The sequence below is a fragment of the Cricetulus griseus genome, chromosome 5 (assembly GCF_003668045.3).
Source record: "Cricetulus griseus strain 17A/GY chromosome 5, alternate assembly CriGri-PICRH-1.0, whole genome shotgun sequence".
NCBI lineage: Eukaryota > Metazoa > Chordata > Mammalia > Rodentia > Cricetidae > Cricetulus > Cricetulus griseus.
The window spans coordinates 54,722,056-54,747,061 of NC_048598.1; the positions used below are offsets into that span (position 1 = coordinate 54,722,056).

Here is a 25,006-nt window from a genome sequence, read left to right on the forward strand (position 1 = left end):
TAATACTGGACACGATGTTACATGGTTTGAAAGAATCTATTTTTAAAAGCTAGGATCGGGCTGGAGAGATGGCTCAGGGGTTAAGAGCATTAGCTGCTCTTCCAGAGAACCTGAGTTCAATTCCCAGCAACTCACAACCATCTGCAATGAGGTATGGTGCCTTCTTCCGGTGTGCAAGCATGCATGCAGATAACTGTATACATAATAAATAAAAAAATAAATAGAAGCTGGGATTATTTGTAACACTGTGTGTATCAATTTAATGTAATGTTGGTGCTTTTGAAAAGACTTTAAGTGGCAAATTGGACTGTTGCCAAGTTCCACAAAGATACCTTAAAGTTATCTGTTTGGTTCAAGTGAAAGGAGGAAACTCACTAACCAGCTATTTGGCTCAGTCTATTTGACAGGGCTGAGGACCTGGTTCAAGTGAAAGGAGGAAACTCACTAACCAGCTATTTGGCTCAGTCTATTTGACAGGGCTGAGGACCTCCCCACACACCGAAGAGATCTTCTACAATAGCAGGAGCAACAGTCTTGAGGTCTTAGGAACTTCCCTCTGGGACAGCCCTCAGAGCCTTTAAGAGGGTGGCTGGAACATACTTGGGGATCGGGAAATTCCTATGGACGACGGGTACCTGCTGTAGAGTTTTGGCAGAAAGACCCAAATCCTTCAGGACCAAAGAGTGGAGAGCAAAGAACACTATTCTCCAGGCCCCTGAGCTTTTCGGAAGCTCTGGGCAGTTCCGGGATCCAAGGGCGTGAACCTGCCAAGAAGGCGCTGGCTAGCCAAAGGCTCCACGTCGCAGCGGGTTCCGAACTGGGGAAACCTGTACCATCGCCCTTAGTGTGTGCGTCCAAGTTCCTGGGCGAGGAGAGAGGAGCAAAGGTGGTTTCAAGGCCCCCTGCAAACCTCCCAGGCCGAGCAGTGCCGGGTCCTGGGTTCGCGCCCCGAAGCCCTCCTTTCCACGCAGCTCACTCTTGGCAGACAGCACAATCACCGCGCCTGCTGGGCGAGGCCCGCGGGGGGACCGCGCCAGCCCACGGACGCGCCGCACCACCTTTGGGTCTGCAGCCAGGCGGGTCCTTCCCCAGGCTACTGGGTGGCCGCTTACTGTGTCACCGTAGCCCGTCATTGGGCAGTTTGTAAAGGCCAGCGACTGCCTTCCTCTCCAATCACATCTTCCGTGGGAGTGTGCACAGAGATCCAAACTTTGGGGGCAAACCCTCGTTCTGTCCTTACTTTGGGGCTTTACCCCACTAACACCGCGGAGGTCATTCGAAATGCGGGCAAACCTGAAAAGATGGCTGAGACTCTTTAGCAAACACTAGAGAATAAGATACTGGAAACGTGGTCCTGGGGAGCTAGGTGGGGCCAGATGGAGAGGGACAGGTTGTGGGGGTGGGGTGGACAGGTGTGGGAAGTAACACTGCAGGTGTTGGTGGTGGGAGTTTAACCTTCCTTTTGACTGAGGCAGCTGCTCCGGTTTGGTGACTCAGAGGAGCGTTTTAGGTAGTAATAGCTGTTATTTGTATGTTCTCCCCTCCCCCCCCAGGGGTGAGTCCATAATTGTTCCAGCTCAGGGGCCTCTCTCCAGGCTACTTATTAGCTGAGATGGGCTTTAACTTCAGAACACCTACGCTTTATAAAGTAGACCCTTTACTACCTTGGGAGGGTTAATTGGTATTTGTTTTATCAAATGATTATACATCTCACTGAGACAGTACTCTGGATGGCACCTGCCATCTCTTCCAACGTCAATTCTCATTGAAGTTATACAGTCAGGCTTGGACACTTGGGTTGCTAGAGGACAGTCTGCAGCTGTAATGACTTTTTCTTCTGCTGAGAGCACAGGAAGATCCAACATCACTGTGACATCAGACCAGCTGCTGCTTAGAGTCCTGCAACTGTCTTCCCACAAGACAAAGGAAGCTGTTCAAAATTGCCCACAAGTATTTCAACATCCGTGCTTGTTCATGCGACTCAGGGAGGTTAAAATCCAGGATGTATAGGTTAATTTCAAATTCTGGGAAAAAAAAAAATTCTTCGGGGCTGGAGAGGATGTATAGGTTAATTTCAAATTCTGGGAAAAAAAAAAATTCTTCGGGGCTCAGAGGTTAAGAGCTCTGACTGCTCTTCCAGAGGTCCTGAGTTCAATTCCCAGCAACCACATGGTGGCTCACAACCATCTATCATGAGATCTGGTGCCCTCTTCTGGCGTATAGGCAAAACATGCAGACAGAACACTGTATATGTAATAGAAATAAATAAATGTTTAAAAAAAAATTCTTCGACTTCAAAGAATTGGGCTGCATGAACTGCCAGTTCTAAAGTGGAGGCATATGGCTAGGGACTAAGGCAAGAACTCATGGATGAACAATCAGCTAAGAAGTGCTTCTGCTCCTGTCCTTGCCCCTAACAACAACAACAACAAAATCACATGCTGTATTCTGTGGAAGACAGGAATGCTAATGACAAAAGAAAGCACTGAGTGTGTGTGTTTGAGTGTCATCACAGCACTGAGACTGAAGCAGGAGGAGGAGCTACAAGGTGAGGCCTTATCTCAAAATGGTAACAGCCGGATGATGGTGGCGTATGCCTTTAATCCTAGCACTCGGGAGGCAGAGGCAGGTGGATCTCTGAGTTTGAGGCCAGCCTGGTCTACAGAGCAAGTCCCAGGACAGCCAGGAGCTACACAGAGAACCCTGCCTCGAAAAACAAAAATAAATAGGTAAATATATGAAAAAGGAGCCTCTGGCTGAGGAATGCAGCTCAGTACCAGCATTTAGGAGATGAAGGCAGAAGGATTGGAAATCCAAGGTCATACTTAGCCACAAAGTGAGTTTGAGGCCACCCTGGGGTGAGATCCTGTCTCAGGGGGAAAAAAAAAGGTTAAAGTCATAAATTTTTATTAAAAAAATAAATAAACTGGCTGGGTGTTGGTGGCACATGCCTTTAATCCCAGCACTCAGGAGGCAGAGGCAGGCGGATCTCTGTGAGTTCGAGGCCAGCCTGGTCTCCAGAGCCAGTGCCAGGATAGGCTCCAAAACTACACAGAGAAACCCTGTCTCGAAAAACCAATAATAAATAAATAAATAAATAAATAAATAAAATAAACTGAAGTCATCCACTCAATACTGTCATCTCTTCCTCAAACTCTGTACCTGCTAGTAGAGTTCAGCCAATTGAAGACGTCCTTCCCTTCCAGCTGAACAGTCAGCTGTAGCCCAAACTACAGAGTCAACTGTAGCCCACAGACTATTGGAAATGGGCATTCACCAGTGTCTTGTGGAAACTACACAACCTTTTCTCTTGTGATACACTTTACATCCAACTAGTGTAAACTAAGCCTTTTAGGGGCATATGATTTAGTAATGTTGTCGGAATTGCCTCCAAGCTTAAGTTTTATATCTCTCACCCCTTTCTATTTTGTATTATCAAGACAAGGCCTTGCTATGTTGTTGTAAGGTACCAGGCAGACAAGGCTGGCTCTAATTCAGAGATCCGCCTGCTTCTACCTCCAGAGCACTGTGATTAAAGTTATATGCCACTACACCCAGCTTCTCACCTCTTAAATAAATCTAATTTTATGATTATTATTGGTGTGTGTGTGTGTGTGTGTGTGTGTGTGTGTGTGTGTGTGTGTTTGGGGGAATGCATGCAAAGTCAGAGGACAACTGTCAGGAATTGGTTCCCTTCTAGATTCTCAGGATTGAGCTCAAGTTCTCAGGCTTTCCAGGCAAGGCCTTTACCCTCTGAGCCATGTTGTCTGTAGCATGAATAATGAAAACCCAGAGACAGGACTGGAGAGACAGCTCAGTGGTTAAGAGCACTGGCTGCTCTCCCAGAAGCCCTGAGTTCAAATCCCAGCACCCACATGGCAGCTCACACCTGTCTGTTAACTCCAGTTCCAGAGGATATGACACCTTCATAACAATGCACATAAAATAAAGTTAAATAAATAATTAAAAAAAAAGAAAACCCAGAGACAGCTATTGGGGTTAAAGCTGAAGGTCAAAGAAGCAAGGTGGCCAGCCACTAAAATTCTCACCTCTACCAATGCTCAGACCGAAGGGGTGATCATGTCCTCTGATTGCCTCTCCAAACAGCACTGCTCCTCAGACTGAGACTGCAATGCCAAAGACTGAACACTGAATACCAAAATGAGACCCTGAGCTTGTCTTATATAACTCTCTAGTGCCGGGATTAAAGGCAAACGCCACCACCACCCAGCTTCTGTGGATAACTAGTGTGGCTGCTGGGATTAAAGGTGTGTACCACCACTGCCTGGCCTCTATGCATTCTGATCTTCATAAGCAAAATATCACCACAGTTGTCAGCAGTCACCTGTATCTCAGCTCCTGTGCCATTGCAAACACACTGCTTCCACAAAATTCCCTAAGAATTTAAGATATTCCAAAATGTTTCCAACTCGCTGTAATTCGAAGGTCAGCTTGAATTTAAGACATTTAGGGTATCCTGATAAGCCTATTTGTACCCTACCACACAGTCATTAAAAAAAAAAAAACTATAAATTAAAATGATAGCCACTGTCAGTTTGATCTAGGGAAGGGCAAAAGAAGATGGACAGACTTTGTAGGAACAAGAATATCTTGTCCAGTGAGTAGTGAAGTGTCAACATACGGCCATCAAGATGGCTCAGGACAAAGGCATTTGCCAACAAGCCTGGTGACTCGAGTTTGATCCCTAAGACTTACTCAGTGGAAAGTGATAACTCCTACAAGTTATCCTATAGAAGATGAGTCTTGGGGTGGGGGGAGGCGGGAAGGGGAATTGGAGGTCAAAGTAAATAGTAAGCACTGTGCTTTACTGCTCGTTCTGAATCGGGGTCAAGACTGCACAGCTTTCCCAAGAGTGAATTACAAATGTAATTAAAGATGGTGCCTACATGAGCCCACTTCCTTTCCCTACCTCTTATCAAGACTGGATGAGAAAGACCTGATTTTCCAGTCTTTGAGAAGCACCTTTTTTTTTTTTTTTCTTTTTCCCCTCAGGATAAGCTTCCTAGGATAACACTTTTTTTTTTTTTTTTTTTTTTTTTTTCCTTTAAGACAGGGATTTACAGGAACTGGAGAGATGCCTCAGTGGTTAAGAGCACTGGCTGCTTTTCCAGAGGTCTCCAGTTCAATTCCCAGCAACCACATGGTGGCTCACAACCATTCGTAGTGAGATCTGGTACCCTCTTCTGGCCTTCGGTCATACATGCAGACAGAATACTGTACACATAATAAATCTTAAAAAAGAAAAAAAAGAAAAGGTGTGTTGGCCTAGCACCTGCTATGTGGACCAGGCGGGCCTCTGCTTCCCAGGTGCTGGGATTAAAGGCCATGTGCCACCATGCCCAGCTGATTCTGTGAGGTTGTTGTTTTTAATTTATAGCTATGAGTTTTTTGTCTGCATGTATGTCTGTGTAACACATTCATGCCTGGTCCTGGAAGAGGCCAGAAGAGGGTGTCAGTTCCTCTGCAACTGGAGTTACACAGTTGTGGGCTCCCACCGTATGGTTGCTGTGATTTGAACATGGGTCCTCTGTAACAGCAGCAAGCAACTCTTAATTGCTAAACCATCTTTCTAAACCAATTCTGTTTGCAAATAATAATTCTGTAGGACTTGGCAATGTCAGTTGCACTCGTAGCAACCGCTGGGATTTTCCTGTTGATTTGCTGGGTGTTATAGCCAGACTGGCACACGCTACACAGATGCCCCCTACCAAGGACCTGTATATCCAACCTGGAATGGCAGGATGTTTTAATAGGGCACCAGGCCTTACTTAGCAGGACCCCAGACCTTAGCACAACTGACTCCATGGTGGAAGTACCATTCAGACTGTAAAATCAACATGTAGACAGCACCACCTGCCAAAACTAAAGGAAAGACCTAATCCATCCAAGTCTATATATAGTTCTGGGAAAGTCTCTAATGTACTAACCTTGCTTTTTGACTTCTGTAGTTCCACTTCTGGCTGTTTTTATTTTGTATAATTTATTTCTTTTTGCCTGCATATATGTATAAGGATGCTGGATTACCTGGAACTGGAGTTATAGACAGTTGTGAGCAGTCAATTGGGCGCTGGGAATTGAACCTGGGTACTCTGGAAAAGCAGCCAGTGCTCCTAACCGCTGAGCCATCTTTCCAGCCCCCTGGCTGTTCTTTACTGAAGTGTGTCAACCCAGGATATGGTTTCTGTGTTTAAAAGCTCACCCTGGGGGGCTGGAGAGATGGCTCAGAGGTTAAGAGCACTGATTGCTCTTCCAGAGGTCCTGAGTTCAATTCCCAGCAACCACATGGTGGCTCACAACCATACGTTATGAGGTCTGGTGCCCTTTTCTGGTGGGCAGATATACATGGAAGCAGAATATTGTATACATAATAAATAAAATCTTAAAAAAAAAAAGCTCACCCTGAAGAAGGCTCAGTGCTGCACTGGGATGCTGAACAACTGCCAGCCAGCTAATAAAGACTTTCTATTGGCTTAAACCCATGTCTGAGCAGTCTTCACCATACCCCACAAGAGCAACCACTCGTTACCTCTATTCTCCTAAAGCAGGGTGCAGTTGAATTGCAAGTATTACCTGAGGACCTATAACAGGAGAGAACGAGGTGACACTGTTTTATAGAGCACCTTAAGGATGAGCCAGCCGGTGACAGACCGCAAGCTGACCACCGCTGCTCAGGGCGCAGCTCCCAGCTGCTCTTCACAAATTGTGTATTCTGCCATAGACAGACAGGACTTGGCTTCACTGCTTAAATGACTTTATTTTGGTCACTGGGTCAACATTTGGCAGTTCTAGAAAGAGGAAACAAGTTATGTTTGGGGCCAGCTTGGTCTATACAGTTCAAAACAAACAAAAATAAGAATATGGCCAAGTTTCTTTCGTTCATTCATTAATTTTTTTTTTAAATCAGAAATAAGTTCAAATAAGATGCTTTAAAAAATGCAAGTGGCAAGTGTTTCTTAATGATTAAAAAAAAAAAAATACCCAGTGTTAGTAAGGGAGCAGAAACCCGAGTTCCAGAAGGGAGAGTAGACTGACAGGCTGCTTCCAAGATTGTGTTCATTTGGCAAAGATCTGATGACAAGCCCACCCTACAACTGCACTTCTTCTAGTACAAGCCGAGGAAATGAGATGGGAAATACAGTTAATACCCTTTTGTGCTGTGTCAGTGTTACGAGCAACTGTAGGCAACACAACTGGATTACTAAAGTTACAGCCTAGCAATAAAAGGGAGCATTGGTATTGTTCATGGCTGTGTGTCTACTGACAAGGAAAATGTTCCTGTTTTGTTAAATGAAAAGCAACAAGATAAAAATGAGTGCAGTATGACCTCATATTTGTTTAGAAAACTACGTTTGCACATAGAAAGACATTGAGGACATACACATTACTACTGGCAAGCTCTGCCCAATGGAAGTATGAGTTAATTAGAACTTTATACTGATTTTTACATTGATATACAATAAACCTATTGTTTCTGTGGTTTAAAAAGGGGGCATGAGTTAAAAGCCTAGTTCAGTTTAGATCTCTGACTTGTGAAGTGAGGGGCCATGTGTCCCTAGACCCATCTGCTTGTTTTGTTCCTTCTGACCCGAGCTGGTCAGTCTCAACTGTTACCATATTCAGGTAGGTGTGCTTATTTGTTTGGAAAACATGGTCTCTCGTTTGCCATTAGAGCCTCTTCAGATTGTGAGCCAGTGCTGGCAAAACTGTGCCCAGGGCCTGTACTTTAAGAGGGAGCCCTTATAATACTTCAGTGAGGAAAGAATAGCCAGGAAACAGATGCAGAGGGAGTTTCTCTGTGTAACAACCCAAGCTGTCCTGGAACTTGCTCTGTAGACCAGGCTGGCCTTGAACTCACAGAGATCTGCCAGCTTCTGCCTCCCCAGTGCTGGGATTAAAGGCTCACACTACCACTACCCAGCCAGAACTTTTGTTTTTTAAGTTATAAAATTTTTATTTACTTATTTTTACTGTGTGCCTGCTTATCTACATGTACATCATACATGTGCAAGCAACTTTAGATCCCCTTTGACCTGGCCTTACAGGCATTGAACTCGGGTCCTTTGAAAGAGCAGCAAACACTCTTAACTGCTGAGCCATCTTTCCAACTTCTATTTGTTGTTTTTTGTTTGTTTGAGACAAGCTGGTGTAGTACAGGGTGGCCTTGAATTCGGTATGTAACTGAGGCTGACCTTGACCTGCCTTGACCTCCCAAGTTGCTGGTATTGTAAGGAATAACAAGGTCCCTACTTAGTCCATATTTCAATTTTAGGCATCCAGAGAAAAGGATGATGTATTTGCACTGTTTTATACAGAGTCCTTTTAAACTACTGAGTCACCTCAGAAGAGAAATGACAAAGTAACTGGAAATCACGTTGAAGGTTTAAGTTGGCTAATAAGAAAAGGTGATCCCAACCCCATAACAATGGAGGTCTTGGTAGAAAGCGTTTGCATCCTGTGTTGGTATACCTATATTTAATGAATGATGACAGCACCCATTAAGAAAATCTTTCCTAGTAAACCCAGGTGTGATTAGGCTAAGCTACCCTATGTAAATCCTATACCCTCCACTCTGACTCCAAGACAGCCTGGCAAACAGTTAGGGCTGAGTTTCCCTAGGGGTTAACAATGCAGACCGCAGCAGGGAGGCACTAATAAAAAGAGAAACCGAATCAAGATCTTCAGGAAGAAGGGCCACATTCATCTTCACTATAAAAAGTCACTATCAACCCGGAACCAAGGGTCTCAAAAGTAATGTGTTTCTAATTAGTGGTTTAAATACTGACATTAGTAAATGTTTTACTTTTAAAAAGAATACACTGCTGTAGACAAGTAGGTCACATACCATGAAGTCACTCCAAATACTTGTATGCTTTATGTTTTCTGAGACGTCTCACATAGCCCAGGCTGGCTTACAATTCATTATATAGCTGAGGCTGGCCTTGAATTCCTGATCTTCCTGCTTCCACCTCCCAAGAGGTAGGATTGCAGGTGTGTCCCTATTACACCTGGCTTCTTGAATGAGAAAAAGGTGGAGTTTCAACTATTAGCAAGTGAGCATGTTTTTACTGTTATCATGGCTAAAAAGTTGACTGCTGCTCTTGTCGAGCAGGGAGCAGGCCCTGGAAGGTGCCCAGGAAGAGTGCCAAGGACCAGACTACACTTTGTAGAGTACCCCCATGTTCTTCCATGTTCCAAAACGGGGAGGTGGGGGTTAGGACAGTTGTGATGCATAGAGGACTAAGTGGGAGGCATGCACTGAGGCTTGAAGGAAGCAGGACGGCCCTCTGCAAGTTCAAGGGCAAACATCGGTGCTTATCATTTGTATTAGTACCGAGAAGACTGCCAGCACAGCAGTCACCACAGGTTCACTGTCAGTTCTGGGGGGGAGGGGGGGAGAGCTGTATAGTTTTACAGCTGAGTCCCCTCAGTTACTCATGGGAAACTCTTTCCAAGGCCACATAGAAACTGTTCTTGTCGTCTAGGCAATGCCAGCCAATGGGTCCAATCTCACAGTCTGCACAGACCAGAAACTTGATGTTGCCCACATCCTTGGTGAAGCCCACATTCTCAAAGATGAACATGTCATTAACCAGCCAGTGTTCCTGGAGGAGATCACCGTCAGGATTGCCGCCATCAGCCAGAGCTGGCTTCTTCCTCATGGAGGGAAGGAAAAGCTGCAGTGAGAGAGAACATAAGGGATGTAAAAGCTGACCTGGAGTCACATCTTCACTCCCATTCTACTTACACTCAACCTGGATGCCTAGCAGCCATCACATTAGGCCACACACTAGGATGCTGGTCACACTTCTGCTTGGTGCCTGACTGCCTCTGCCTCCTGGGATTAAAGGTGTGCTGCCACCACACCTGGCTTGCCCTGGTTCTTTGTTTAAATTTCTACTTTCCAGTCTTTATTGTTTCAGTTACATGGGTATAAATCACACAGCACTAGTCAACAGCTTCTTCTTTCAGAGCTGTCCCTTTGCCTGCCCCTTCCTCCCCTTCCCGTGATGCTTTTCCAATTGTAGCCAAAGCATAACGAGGGCCTCTTCACTGGTTAATACTCTAACACCCTCCCTCCCTCCCCCCACCTCCATGCACAGAGGAAACAGAATTCCCACAATGGCCCAGAACTTCACATTCTCCTCTTTAACTCTCAGAGTGTTTGGGCTTGTATGAATCTGGCCCTATGATGATATCACGGTGAGGTCAGTCAGTGTACTCCTCTTCTTTTATGATCACCAAGCTCAGGATCAAGTTCTGAGGGGAAAGGGAACCAGGGGGTTTGCTCTGAGTCTTAAGAGATATGGGAGGAAAGGGGGTGGGGAGGAAGGGAGGGAGGGGCACTTGGGCAGCTGGCTTCTCTGATTCACTGTCCATGGAGTATAAGGCAATGCCTGAGCTAGCTTCCCACTATCTTCAATGTGTATCAGCCACACTGGCTGCCTTGTTTCCTCAACAAGCAACAAGATGGTTCTGCCTGAAGACTTGGCATGGATGGCCCCTTGTTGGTATTCAGTGCAAACATAATCCTAGAAAGTCTCTGACCACATTTTGAATGAATTCCATACTGCCTAGTATGTTTTAAAATATTGTTTTGGTTTTTTTCAAGAAAAGGTTTCTTTAATGTAGCCCTGGCTGTCTTGGAACTCACTTTGTACACCAGGCTGGCCTTGAACTCATTGAGATCCTCCGGACACTGCCTCCCAAGTGCTGGGATTAAAGGCAGGCGCCACCACTGCCTGGCTTATTTTATTTTTAAAAGAGAGCTTAGCCGGGCATTGGTGGCGCACACTTTTAATCCCAGCACTCCGGAGGCAGAGGCAGGTGGATCTCTGTAAGTTTGAGGCCAGCCTCGTCGTCCAGAGTGAGTGCCAGGATAGGCTCCAAAGCTACACAGAGAAACCCTGTCTCGAAAAAACCAAAAAAAAATAAAAAATAAAAAAATAAATAAAAAAATAAAAGAGAGCTTAACCGAAGAATCACTGATGCATAACCTTCACATATTCAAAGTACACAGTCTGCCACATAAGGGCACAAGTATATGCTGATGAAAATACCATAATTAAAATATGAACCTATTAAAAAAAACAAGATATGAACTTATCACAGTTTCCTTATACCATGATATTTTCTGAAAAATGTCATTAGATTTTGTGTATGAATGTTTCATCCACATGCCTGTATGTATGTGCTTCACATGTGTGCCTGTTGGATCCCCTAAAACTGGATTGATGGTTGAGAGCCACCATGTGGGTTCTGGGAATCGAACCAGGGTCCTTTCTAAGAGCAGCTAGTGCCCTTACCTGCTGACCCATCTCTCCAGTCCCTAAAAGTATCTTATTAATTTGTTGTTTGTCTTTCTCCATTAGAATATCTGTTCCTCACTGCTCCATTGTACAGTCGCTGTGGAAATCAGTATGGCAATTTCTCAGGAAATTAGCAATCAATCTACCTCAAGACCCTGCAATACCACTCTTGAGCATATACCCGAAGGAGGCACAAGGACATTTGCTCAACTATGTTCATAGCAACATTATTCATAATAGCCAGAACTTGGCAACAACCTAGATGCCCCTCAACGGAAGAATGGATAAAGAAAATGAGGTATATTTACACAATGGAGTACTACTCAGCAGTAGGAAGCGACAACATTAAAATTCACAGGCAAATGGGCAGAACTAGAAAAAAACATCCTGAGTGAGGTAACCCAGATGCAGAAAGACAAATATAGTATGTACTCATTCATAAGTGGATACCAGACATAAAGAAGCGAGAACCCTCTTCCAGAAACAGATGGAAGCAGATGCAGAAATCCACAACTAACCAATGGGCCAAGCTCCTGGAGTACAATCGAAGTGAGGGAGGAAAGATAATATGAACAAAGGAGTCAAGACCATGATGGGGAAACCCACAGAATCAGCTGACCCAACCTAGTGAGAGATCACTGACTCAGGTCTGACAAATGGGGAACCTGCATAAGACCAAACTAGACTCAATGGTGTGTCAGGGGCAATATAGGAGGCAACTGGCAGTGGGTCCAAGATCTAACTCTAAAGCACAAACTGACTTGGTGGAGCCCATTCTATATGGAGAGATACCTTGCTCAGCCTAGACATAGGGGTATGGGGGGTGGAGAGGTGCCTTGGTCCTGCCTCAATGAGATGATGGGACAGACTTAGTAGACTTCCTAGGGGAGGCCTTAGCCTCTCGGAGGAGCAGATGGAAGGTAGGGGGAAAAAGTGGGGGGAGCAGGAAGAGAGGAGGGAAGAGGAACTGGGATTAGAATGTAAAAAATAAATTAATAATAAAAAGGAGTATCTGTTCCTGGATTGGATTTATCGTATTAAAGTACACATGTGTGCATGTGTTAAGTGTATGCTGTGTTATGTTTGGGGAGCCTGTGGAGGCCATAAGAGGGCATACAATCACTGGAACTAGTTACAGGTGATTGTGAGCCACTGGGCATGGGTGCTGAGTACTTAACTTGGGCTTTCTAGAATAGCAGCAAGTGCTCTTAACAACTGAGCCGTCTTTCCAGCTCCTATCCCCAAGATCTTGCAAGCTGCATATCTTCTCAGTAGCTAGAAGAAGAAAGCCTTTGGTGCCTAGGCACATGACCCAAACGACTGTGTTCGTTTCCTGTGTGGGGAGTGTGCATGCTTTTTACTGCAAAATGCGGTGCCAGCAAAGCTTACTAATCCGTGCTGCTCCTCTGCACGGCTGCTGCCCCATCACGTGTTTCCCACCCACGATACTTTTATTTTGAGACGGCATCTTGCTATAGCCCCACCTGGTCAAGTCATGATCCTCCTGCCTCACCACTCCCTGAGTACTATGATTAAAAGGCAAAAACATACATACACTTTCTTTTTTTTCTTTCTTTGAGATGGCATCTCACTATGTAGCTCTGACTGACCTCACCATGTACATTAGGCTAACCTCAAACTCAGAGGTCTGCCTGCTTATGCCTCATGAATGCTGGAATTATTATGGCTTGACCACACTCAGTTTCTTCTCCTTTATCCTTCCTCCTCCTCCTATTTATTTACGTGTTGAGTGTTTTGACTGCACGTATGTATACGCACCATGTGTATGCCTCGTGCCTGCTGAGGTCAGAAAAGGGCAATGGATCACTTGAATTGCAGGTGACTGTGAGTGAACGCATGGGTGCTGGGAACCAGTCCTGAGTCCTCTGCGATACCAATAGGTCAAGGGATGTTTATAGTTTCAGTTCATCACCATGTGGACAGAGTGGCAGAGGAACTCACAGAGAAGGGCAGAGGAGGACAGTAACAAGAAGGGGTAGGGCAAGACAGAACCACATACCCCTCGAAGTGGCCATTCCAACACCTCCTAACAGTCTACACAAATTCCAAGGTCATCACTGGGTGAAACCATCATCAGAGCCTTCATTATCTTCACAGAACAGAGACTGAATATTTTTGACTAATTTCCTAGGTGCTTCTCTCTCTCTCCTGGTTTTCCGAGATAGGATTTCTCTGTGTGGTCCTGGCTGTCCTGGAACTCACTCTGTAGATTCACTCTGGGATTAAAGGCCCAGCTCCTAGCTCTCCCTCCCTCCCTCCCTCCCTCCCCCTCCTCTCTCTCTCTCTCTCTCTCTCTCTCTCTCGATATTTATTTATTTGTTATATATAGTGTTTGCCTGCACCAGATTGGGCAGCTCACCCAAGAGGGCACCAGATCTTATTTTAGATGGTTGTGAGCCACCATGTGGTTGCTGGGAACTGAACTCATGACCTCTGGAAGAGCAGCCAGTACTCTCAATCTCTGAGCCATCTTCTCCAGCCCCTTAGGTGTCTCTTAATTCAGTCAAGTTGACAAGATTAATCATCACAGCCAGATGTTGTGGGGCTTGCCTTTAATTCCAGCACTTTCAATGAAGAGGTGGGTGAATGTCTGTAAGTTTGAGGCCAACCTGGTCTAAAGAACTAGTTCCAGGACAGCCACTATGAATTACATAGTGAGACCCTGTTCAACAAACAAACAAAAAATTAAAATAAAGGTTTCCAAGAAGCTAAAATTAAAAAAGGGAAAAAAACATAAACTGCATCACATAAAATAAAACTGGCAGCAAATAAATAGTGCACAGCTCATAAAACAAGCATCTCCCTGTAAAATTCACATTCAGTTAGAAAAGCAAATTTTTCCTTAATCTCAAAGAGCACAAGAAGCCAGCCAACCCAATCTCTGGGAAACCTTGTCTTGGGGGGAGGGTGAAGAAGATTAACCATCACACTGATAATATTAAACAACACTATTTTACATAGCTGAGACTCATGTACCATTTGGTGTGTGTGTGTGCACTCGCGCATGTGTGAGTAGTAAAATTACAATTTACCACTTAACCACTTTAAAAAAGTTTATATTTTTGTGTACATGTGTGTATGTATGTCAATGAATACCACTTGTGTGCATGCCTGTGGAGGTCAGAAGCCCCTGGATCCCTGGGAGCTTCGCTTAGAGGGGTGTGAGCTGCCCAAAGTGGGTGCCGAAACCAGACTCAGGTCTTCTGCAAGAGCAGTAACTGCTCTTCCACGAAGCCATCGACAGTCCCCGCTTTACCCCGCTTAACCGCTTTTCTGTGTGCAGTCCAGTATATGAGAATGCTCATACGATTGTGCTGCCGCTGCCTACATAGCATCAGAGCCTGCTCACCTTCCTAAGCCTAGACTCTGGTCCCCCTGAAGTAGTGTCTCCTCCTTATTCTCCCTTCTCTGGCCTTGAGAACAGCCACCTACCATGCACAGACTTCTTCTAAAGAAGCCACTCTCGGTATTTTGTGTAGTGGATCATATTGCATATGTCCTTTTATGACTGGCTTGTTACTGTCCTGACAAGTTCACATCTGGTTCTAAGAAATAACATACAGGAGTTGGGCATGGTGGCATATGCTTTTAGTCTTAGCAGAGGCAGGTGGATAACCAAGTTCAAGATCAGCTAGGGCTACACACTGAGGCCTTGTTTCAAAAGCCAACAGCAGCAGCAACAACAAAACCCACACATACACAGAACAGACTCCACAAAAGGGTTGGAGAGAGAGCTTGGCAACAGCTAAGAATACCTGCCGTTCTTCTAACCACCCAAGTTTGGTTCCCAGGATCCACTTCAGGTGAGTCAAAACTCCCTGGAACTCCAGCTCCAAGTGATCTGATGCTTGCTTCTGGAATCTGCTGGAACTTGCACACATGTGCATACCACATGCAAGGATGCACAGACAGACAGACAGACAGACAGACAGACAGACAGACAGACAGACACACACACACACACACACACACACACACACACACACAGCAAAATCTTTTAAGAAATAATGCAGAGCCCTGTAATTTCAGCACTCTGGAGGCAGAAACAGGCAGTTCTCTGTGAGATGAGGCAGCCTGATCTATGCAGACAGTTCCAGGTCAGCCATGGCAACCTGGAGACCCTCTATCAAAAGACAAAACAACAAATGAAGTAACACAAATCCCTTGAGCCTTCACTCAAGTCTCCCCAAAGGCAACATCTTGCACAGCTGTGGTAGCTCTCACAGCCAGAGTACAAGAAATGATGCAATCTGAAGATCTTATCCAGATCTCCCCGGCTTCTGGAGTTTGTTTGTTGCTTTTTATTTAAGGTCCTGTTGCCCAGGGTGGCTTTGAACTCTGATCCTCTTGCCTCTGCCTCCTGGGTTCCCCATTTACTTGTGCTCATTTGCCTGTGCATTTAGTTCTATGCCATTTTCCACCATTACAGTCAGGAGACTTTACAGCTCCCTCACAAGAATCCTGCTGGCCTCTCATGACCATATTCATCAACACCTTGCCCCTCAATCCGATCTGCTGGCGACCACTAATTCCTTCTTCATTTCTTAAATTTTCTCATTTCAAAATGTTATACAGAGTCAACTATAGTGTTGTACACCTTTAATCCCAGCACTCAGGAGGTAGGGGCAGGTAGATCTCTGTGAGTTTGAGGGCAGCTTGGTCTACATAGAGTTACAGGATAATGAGGGCTACACAGAGAAACCCTATCTCAAAAGTAAAATAAGATGCCATACAGACTTGGGCACAGTGGTGCTTACTTATATTTCCAGCTACTGGGATGCTGAGGTGGGAGTATTATGAGTTCCAGGGTGGCCTGGGCAAACCATCAGCTTACAGAGTTGTTTGTTTAGCGTGCACAAACCCTGGGTTTGGTTCCTAGCACCATGAACTGGGCTTAGAGGTCCTTGCCTGTAATCCCACCACTTAGGTGATGACAAGAGGATTAAGAATTCAAGGTCATCCTCTCAACTACACAATAAGTTAAAGCCAATGTAGTTTACATGAGACCTGTCTCACATAAGAAAGGGGGGAGGGGAGCCTGGTGGTGGTGGTGGCCCTTGACTTTAATCACAGCACTTGGGAGGCTTAGGCAGGTGGATCTCTATGAGTTTGAGGTCAGCCTGGTCTACAAAGTGAGTTCTAGGACTACATGGAGAAACCCTGTATCAAAAAAAAAAAAAAAAAAGAGAAAGGGCCTGGTGCATTCAGCCCTGGAAAGGTCAAGGCAGGGAGGTCTTTCAAGAGCAGTCTGGGTAACAAACTGCTGACCAGCCTTCCAAACATTGTGAGACTCTGTGTCAAATAAGCAGAGATTGGGGGACTGAGAGAGTGTTATACAAGTAAATTCATAAAGCTTGATAATCTTTATAGGCTTTCTCACGAGCACAATTCTCTGTCGATTCATTCAAGTTGCCTGTATCAAGCTGGCTGTGGAGGTGTAATCCCAACACTTGGGAGGTTAAGGCGGGAGGATCACGAGTTGAAGATCATCCTCCACTACAAACAAGTTTGAGGCCAGCCTGGGTTACATGAGATGCTATCTCAAAACAAAAACAAACAGAACGAACTGTAGTTCACCTGTGTTGACTCCTGAATAGTACTCCATTCACCTATGTAAAGACATCTGTTCTGTCTCCACTTTGGTGCTGTACAATGTAGCTGCCACGCGTATTCATTACAGGTTTGACGTGAATGATAAGTTTTTATTTCTTTGGGAAAAATACCTCAGAGTACTGCTCATTTGTTAAGTACATGTTTAGTTTTATAAGAAACTGTTATTAGTTACTGTCCTCAGGCTCTCTGCTCCAATATGCTTAACCCAATACTATTTTCTTTCAAATATATTTTTTAGATTTATTCATTTTCTTTTCTTTCTTCTTTTCTTTTTCTTTCTTCTTCTTCTTTTTTTTTTTTTCGAGACAGGGTTTCTCTGTGGCTTTGGAGCCTATCCTGGAACTAGCTCTTGTAGACCAGGCTGGTCTCGAACTCACATAGATCCACCTGCCTCTGCCTCCAGAGTGCTGGGATTAAAGGCGTGCACCACCAACGCCCAGCTCATTTTATTTTCTGTGTGTTGGTGTCTTGCTTACATGTATGTGTATGCCTGGTGCCAGTGGATGCCAGAAGGCAGCACTGGAGACCCCATGTGAGTGCTGGGAACTGAACCTGTGTCCTCTGCAAGAGCAACAGATGTCATAAGTGCCCCGTCTTCTTTTCACTCCACACCTGACGGTTTATACTTTGCTTCTTACAAGACAATCTTCTGCTCTTGCCACAAAAGACCAAATGTCTCTCTTCCACAGCATTGTCTTTTTTCTAATTTCCAAACTCCATGGATGTTCCCTTTTTCTTTGCACAGGGGTGAGGCTCTCGACAAGGAGACCACCAGCCACACCCCAGCAGACCTGGGAGATGCTCCTCTTGCTCCCAGCTGGCCCCTCATCACCTCGGCAAGGTTTCTACCATTTGGTAATCCATCACGGTCACCTAAGGAAGCTCTGGCCACTCTGCTATTGCCACTGAAGACACAGGGGCACCTGGCTCAGTCTTCCTTTGGATCCCATGTCCTTACCTGACCATGAACTTCCACTCACATGGACAGGATTTATCTCCATGACTCCAGAACCTGTTTTAGTTAAAGGAAACTTTTAACAGTTCCTAAAACACACTACATTTTAAAATAGGAAATGTCACCTTGTCTCTACTTAGCTTAACCAACAACTCCAGATAAGATTATCAGAGATCTGGGTTGGAGACATAGATCATTGGCTAGAGCACACACTGCTCTTCCCGAGGATTCAAGTTTGGCTCCCAGCATCCTCATAGTGGTTCACAGCCTCCCCTAACTCCAGTTCCAGGGGATCTAAAACCATCTTCTGGCATCCAAGGACTCCTGCATACATATGGTGCATACACACAAAATAAATTAAGAACATTTAAAGGGTTATGAGAAATCTGAGTTTCTTAATCCTCAAATCCAACCTGAAATGCTCCAGTGTCTGAAACTGATAGAGCACTGTCGTGACACCAGTGGAAAATTCCACACCTGACATCATATGATGGGTCATAGGCAAAATGCAGGCTCACCAAAAATACATCAAAGTATCTTCAGCTTATGTGGAATGGTGGAAACAACAAAAAAAATTTCCATGTTTAGACTTGTCTCTCAAGCCCAAAATAAGTCATTGTGTAATTGAAAAACTTTCCTCCATCCCACCCCCAAAAATCACACCTCTGAAATCTGAAACAGTTCTGATCCAAAGTGTGCTGGATAGTTTTATGTGAACTTGCCATAAGCTAAAGGCATCTGGAAAGAGGGAACTTTAACTGAGATTGTCTCCACCACACTGGCCTGCAGTCAAGTCTGTGGGGGCATTTTCTTGATTGACGATTTACGTAGGAGGGCCTAGCCCATTGTAGGTAGTGTCAGTCTTAGGTCCTAGTTTCTGTAAGAAAAGCAGGCTGAGCAAAGCATGGAGAGCAAGTTAGAAGCAGCACTCCTCCATGGCCTCTGCATTCGTTCCTGCCATGACTTCCCTCCATGATGAACTGTAAACTATAAGATGAAATGAACTTTTTGATCCCACATTGCTTTTGGTTGTGTTTATCAAAGCCACAGAAATCAAATCAGGACAGAAGTCAGTACCAGGAAGTGGGCTATGGCTGTGATAAACAGGCTGCTTTGGGGAGGACTGTGGAAGTGTTTGAAACTTTGCCTTGCAAAAGCCATTGAGTGCTCGGAGCTTAAATGGGCTGCTCTGTGGGAGCAGAAAAAATGCTAAAGTCAGCTAGTAAGCCCTATTCCTTCACGATCTCGGCTTCAGTTCCCTGCTCAGCTTGAGGTTTTGCCTTGACATCTCTCAATAATGGACTGTGATCAGGACATATAACCCAAATAAACCCTTTCCTTTCCAAGAGCTTTGGGTCTGGCTTTCAGCAAATTGAAGGCAATAAAGTAGGGCAGCAATTGGTGAGTGAGGACTAGTCATCCCATATAAACTTCAAGGGTATGAATATTTATATGTGAAACCAATTCTATGGCACTTTAGTCATTCTTTTTTTTTTTTTTTTTGGTTTTTTGAGACAGGGTTTCTCTGTGACTTTGGAGGCTGCTCTGGAACTAGCTCTTGTAGATCAGGCTGGTCTCGAACTCATAGAGATCTGCCTGCCTCTGCCTCCCGAGTGCTGGGATTAAAGGCGTGCGCCACCACCGCCTGGCTGATTGTGTTCTTTTTTTTTTTAAGAACACAAATCACATGCTGAAAACCTGCCAATCAAAATACTGAACAGGATGTGGCTCAACTGGTAAGAGTTCTTGCCAAGCAGGCATGGAGTCTATCATATGTCCTATCCCCAGGAAAACAGAAACTGGGGTGGTGGTTCACGCCTGTAATCCAGAAGGACTGTAAATTCAAGGTCATCCCCAGTCACACATGGAGTTCAAGGCTATCATGGGCTACATAAGTCTGTCTTTAAAAAAAAAAAAAAAGACTAATTAAAACATAAAATATTGACCCAATGCGTCAATAATAACCCATTATTTATACTAGATTAATAGCTTTTATTCATTAAGTCCAAATATTTCCTAAGTTCTTAGTTATGTATACAGTCTAGGTATGAGATACACACATGGACAGGACACAGAACCTGAGTCTAGTGGAGTAAGTGGCAAAAAGTACTAAGAGGTGCTAGAGGTGCCAGAACTTTGCAATGTAAGGCCCAGAGTTTCTGGACCTTAGAACTTCTAAGCAGCAATCCTGCTGTTTGTCAGTAGAACCCCTTCCCAATTTTTACCATGAAAAATATATGTCTCTAGACTTTTCTCTTTGGGGACAAACTCACTCCCAGTTGATAAACATACTGCCTTAGACTATTAAACGGAAGGCAGAATCATCACTGGGCTCTACATCACACCAAAAGTGGGTACATGGTTTGGTTTTCATAGCTTTCCCCTCTAGAGACTGTACTAGGGCCCACTACAGGCTGGAATGAGAATGCTGTGGGTCACCTCCAAGCAGACCTTATGTCCTGCCTCCTCTCTCCAGGTTCACTTAAGAGATGAAAGGACTTGTTTTTTTTTTTTTTTTTTTAAATCGAGACAGGGTTTCTTAGTGTAGCCTTGGCTGCCCTGGAACTTGCTCTGAAGACTAGGCTAGCCTCAAACTCACAGAGATCCCCCTGATTCTGCCTCCCAAGTGCTGGGAGTAAAGGTGTAAGCTACCACCGTACAGCCAAAAGGATCTGATTTTTAATTTTAAAGATTTATTTTTACTTTATGAGTGTTTTGCCTGCATTTATGTGTATCACATGCTTGTCTGGTACCCAGAGAGGCAGAAAAAGGTGTTGGATCCCCTGGAACTAACTGGAGCTACAAAGAGTTGTGAGCTACTTGACGTGTACTTCAAGAGCAGCCAGTGCTCTTAACCTCTGAGCCATCTGGCCAGCTCTGGAAGGGTATCTTTTATTTGTTTCTATGTTGGGGTCAGACTTGGAACTTATCAGTCTGCAGTGAGAATCGGACTGCTGGGATGTTTTCCTCAGGCCTCCTGGAAGCACCTTCTTAAGAGAAATGACGTCACCCTTGCTAGACTGGCCTGAGAGTGGTTTCTCAACAATTCAGGGTAATGACCAAAGGGCTACGATGAAGCTTTGGGGCTTTCGGTTGAAGAGTGTGTTACAAACGTTATGTTCTTTGTAAAGGAACTCTGTTGAGAAACCAGATATGATAGGTAACATATAATTTAATTTGCTCCTAGTTTCCCTCCCATAAGACATCAATTTAAAACATATGAGGGGCTGGAGAGATGGCTCAGTGGTTAAGAGCACTGACTGCGCTTCCAGAGGTCCTGAGTTCAGGACCCCCCCCCCAACCACATGGTGGCTCACAACCATCTGTAGTGAGATCTGGTGCCCTCTGCTGGTATGCAGGCAGAAGACTGTATACATAATAAATAAATAAATAAATCTAAAAAAAAAAACAATATGAAACAAAAAATTTCAATATAAACTATAAAATTCCTTTAAGGACCTTCTTGATTTTTTTAAAGCAAGTTTTATTTAATAAATACACAGGCTCTCATTATGTATTCCTGTTGGCTTTGAACTCACTGTGTAGCCCTGGGTGATAGTATTATAAGCATGGACCACCACACACTGCTCAGGAACCTTTACATTTCTGTCAGTTCACAAAGGTAGCAAGCTGCCATAAAAGGGTACAAGAAGTGACCTGAAAACTAACCTCGGTTGTGTGGCATACTGGAGGCACAGTGCTCAGTTTTCACACAAACCCTTCCCTATTCGTCATCCTCACTTTTCCTGTGTTAATAAGTGGTCAGGTTGGATTCAATTCCACAGTTCAGTTCCGTCTCTCCACAAGGCCACTGACTTTACAAAACAAATGGAGAGATCTAACTCCTGGCCTCAGAATTCTTCTTATTAAAACAGGTACTACAGAAAATCATCAGAACACACAGAACAAGGAAGACAGTAACACTTCTTTGCTTCTTTAGGAGAAGGACTCTGCTTTTGTAGCACACACTACATAGAGTACATAACTCTTCACTACCAATCAGTCAACCTCAAAATAACAATGGCTCACCATCTTCTCACAGACCATTTATAGGAAGGGTCTGAGTAAGATTATAGTTTGTACTATCCTGTAAGTAGGTATCCTACACACACACACACACACACACACACACACACACACACACACAAGCTTAGAAAAAAAATTCTTTTCAGTTTTCTCATTGGGGTGATGGTGGTAAGATGGTTATTTAAAAGTAAGGCTAGGCATAAATGGTGCATGTCTTAATTCCAGCGCTGAGGCAGAACCAGGCAGTGGATCTGAATTGAAGCCAGCCTGGTCTACACAAGTTCCAGGCCAGTCAAGGTTATATAGTGAAACCCTAACCCCCCCCCCCCACAAAAACCCTACTTTAGGAATCCAATTCCGTATTACCTCTTCCCGTGAAGTGTCTGCTCTCTCTCTTTCGCTTTAAATAATATTTGGCTTTATAAACCTACACACACACAACTTGATTTTGGAGCTACACACACACACACACACACACACACACACACACACTCCTACTTGATTTTGGACACACACACACACACACTCCTACTTGATTTTGGACACACACACACACACACACACACACACACACACACACACACACACACACACTCACTCACTCCTACTTGATTTTGGACACACACACACACACACTACACTCCTACTTGATTTTGGAGCTCCTCTGCGGAGCAGCAAATGAGACAGGAAGTAGGGACTGAAAGATGGGTGAGGGCTGTGGTGGGACACGAATCTAGTCATTCTCAGGTGCCCTGGGGCGACACCGAGTGGCTGCTGGAAATACACTTGAGGGGCGCAGCAGGTTGGCCAGAGCTCCAGGGAGCTGGGGGCTGGGCTTCTTCCTTCCCTCAGCTCGCGCAGGGGGTACTTGAAGCTTGGGAGAGGCAGAGGCACCTGCTGAGGCAGGGCTTTGCAGGACAGAAAGGTGCGGGGCGGCCAGGCAACGGTGGCGGGCCACTCGGGTCCGACTGGCCAGCTGCACCCGCGGGGCGGGGCCTCGCGGAGGTGGGCGGGGTTAAGACGCGCGAAGAAGGGCGCGGTCTCCGGAAACCTGGGAGCCGGGACTAGCCTCGAGCCACCCGGTCACTCGGGACGGCCAATCTAATCCGCTCTACGAATTTCCATACCTGTCGGCGAGAGAAAAGAGCTGTCCCTGGCTGCAGCACCCGAGAGCCGCAACGCTGGCACAACACCGCCTTCCGGTTCCGGCCCTCGGCTGACACTAGCTGGTTCTGCAGCTCAGCCGGTTCCATCGCCGCGCCGCGCCGCCACAACATGGGCCACAACGGCGCACGCGCGATCTGGGTTCGCTCACCCGGAACTACGCTGGCGCGGCTCCGCAGGGGCGGGGCGCCCGGTGCCCCCTCGCCGTGCGTCTGCGCAGGCGTCTGGACTCTATTGCGCAGGCGCCTTTGTTTATTGACGGGCCGAAGTGTTACCATGACATTGTGACAGTCTTTTCTCTGTGTACTTACCTGATGCCGGAGCCTCCCTTAATATTGGCCTAGGCAAATCACTATGGCTGCCTTACCCCTTAGTTCTCGGACATTCCCACTGCCTCGGCAACCCGGCCAGACCACACCTCAGCAAGATATTCAATAGTACATTCGCTTCCTATGTAGGAAGCAGTGTAAAACGTTGAGTACATTTCGGGTTGGCAAAGTTGCGTGAAAAATCTTAAGCCTAGTGTCTAATAGTGCCCATTTATTAGGCACCAAAGCGTTTTTACAGTGCTTCTGAAAACGAAGTCATCTCCTTAAGAGGGTTTGCCCTCTGGCGCAGTGCACGAAGAAGGCAAAGATAAGGTTAAATTGCAATGCCTACAAACCAATAGGGAGTTCCAAAGTCACGGCTGTTTTCTTTTTTGGTTTTTCGAGACAGGGTTTCCTTGTGTAGGTTTGGAGCCTGTCCTGGCACTCGCTCTGGAGACCAGGCTGGCCTCGAACTCACAGAACTCACACTCTGCCTCCCGAGTGCTGGGATTAAAGGCGTGCGCCACCAATGCCCGCTGTCATGGCTCTTTTCTAACTGGTCTTTATATCCTAATAATTCTAGTTGTAGGTTTCCCAAGACCGGAAGGACATCAGAATGGGAAGCAATTAAATTATCTTGTTTAACATGGGCGGTCTTTGCCCTCTTCATTAGTTCCACATTGCACATGGGAATTGTGTACGTGAAAATATAGCCTTAGAGGGTCACAGACTCTAATCTCATGAACAACCTCGGGGACAAAGTACTGTCAATAAGAATGGATTAGGAAATAGCTTTGTCAATGGAGTTAGGTCTATTTCTGTGTGTGTTCTGTCTGAATGTAAGTGCACTCTGTGTGTTGGTGCCCCTGAATGCCAGAAGAGGCACCAGATGTCTGGAACTGAAGTTGACTCTTGTAAGCTCCCATATGGGTGCTGGGAACCCAGAGAACAGCCAGGACTCTTAACCACTGACCCATTTCTCCACTCCCTCCCCAGGTGGCATTCTGATTAGGAATTAGGATTGTCAGGAAAGCAAGACTTCAGAATGGGATCAAATTTAGGAATGATTGGCAAACCTGTGACTGAAGAAAAAGGTTGTAGTAGTTAAGAGCAGAATGGTAGAATATGCCTCTCAGCACCATGAATCCGATGTATGTTAAGGAATTTGAATTTTAAAGTACAGGAAATGTCAATCTACAAAACTTGAGGACAGAAACAACTTCAATATTGACCAATAATTGGCTGTATATTAAGTACTGCAATGGTCAGATCTGAATTTCAGATAGAACCTATAACAAAATAGGGGTGAAAAGTGTAGTGGTTAAGGAATCAGACTATTTACATCATAAAGGAATGGATTTGAACAAAGACAAAATTGTGTAGAACTCAGGATGAATTGGATGTCCGTATTGTAATGGTACAGATCAAAGCCTCCCCAGGCTATGAAACTGACTGATCCTAAGTTATGTGAACAGAAAAACAGGGCTAGGAACACACAGCAAAGAGCTTAATTTGTAACAAAAGTCTGAGTTTGAGCCACAGCCATGTGAACAAAGCCAAGCATAGTAGCTCATGCTCATGAGCCTAGTGCT

At 45.1% G+C, this 25,006-nt stretch overlaps 1 protein-coding gene and 1 non-coding gene across 2 annotated transcripts; both read right to left on the bottom strand.

Moving 5' to 3' along the window:
- Nucleotides 1-6,755: 6,755 nt before the first annotated feature.
- On the bottom strand, nucleotides 6,756-23,248 carry Rabif (RAB interacting factor). Its single transcript, XM_027417546.2, has 2 exons — nucleotides 23,070-23,248; nucleotides 6,756-9,695 (listed from the first exon to the last, which is right to left on the bottom strand). The coding sequence occupies exons 1-2, from the start codon at nucleotides 23,217-23,219 to the stop codon at nucleotides 9,450-9,452; spliced, it is 396 nt and encodes a 131-aa protein (XP_027273347.1). The 5' UTR covers nucleotides 23,220-23,248; the 3' UTR covers nucleotides 6,756-9,449.
- On the bottom strand, nucleotides 20,817-20,893 carry LOC113835963. The gene has a single exon (XR_003485863.1). It is a non-coding gene; the product is annotated as a small nucleolar RNA SNORD19 (small nucleolar RNA).
- Nucleotides 23,249-25,006: the final 1,758 nt, after the last annotated feature.

What these genes read in the sequence shown, in the direction of transcription:
- Rabif (XM_027417546.2), bottom strand. Translation starts at nt 23,219, where the DNA reads ATGTTGTGGCGGCGCGGCGCGGCGATGGAACCGGCTGAGCTGCAGAAC. An exon ending in CTCTTTTCTCTCGCCGACAG is followed by an intron (nt 9,696 to 23,069) that starts GTATGGAAATTC and finishes CTCTCACTGCAG; the next exon opens with CTTTTCCTTCCCTCCATGAG.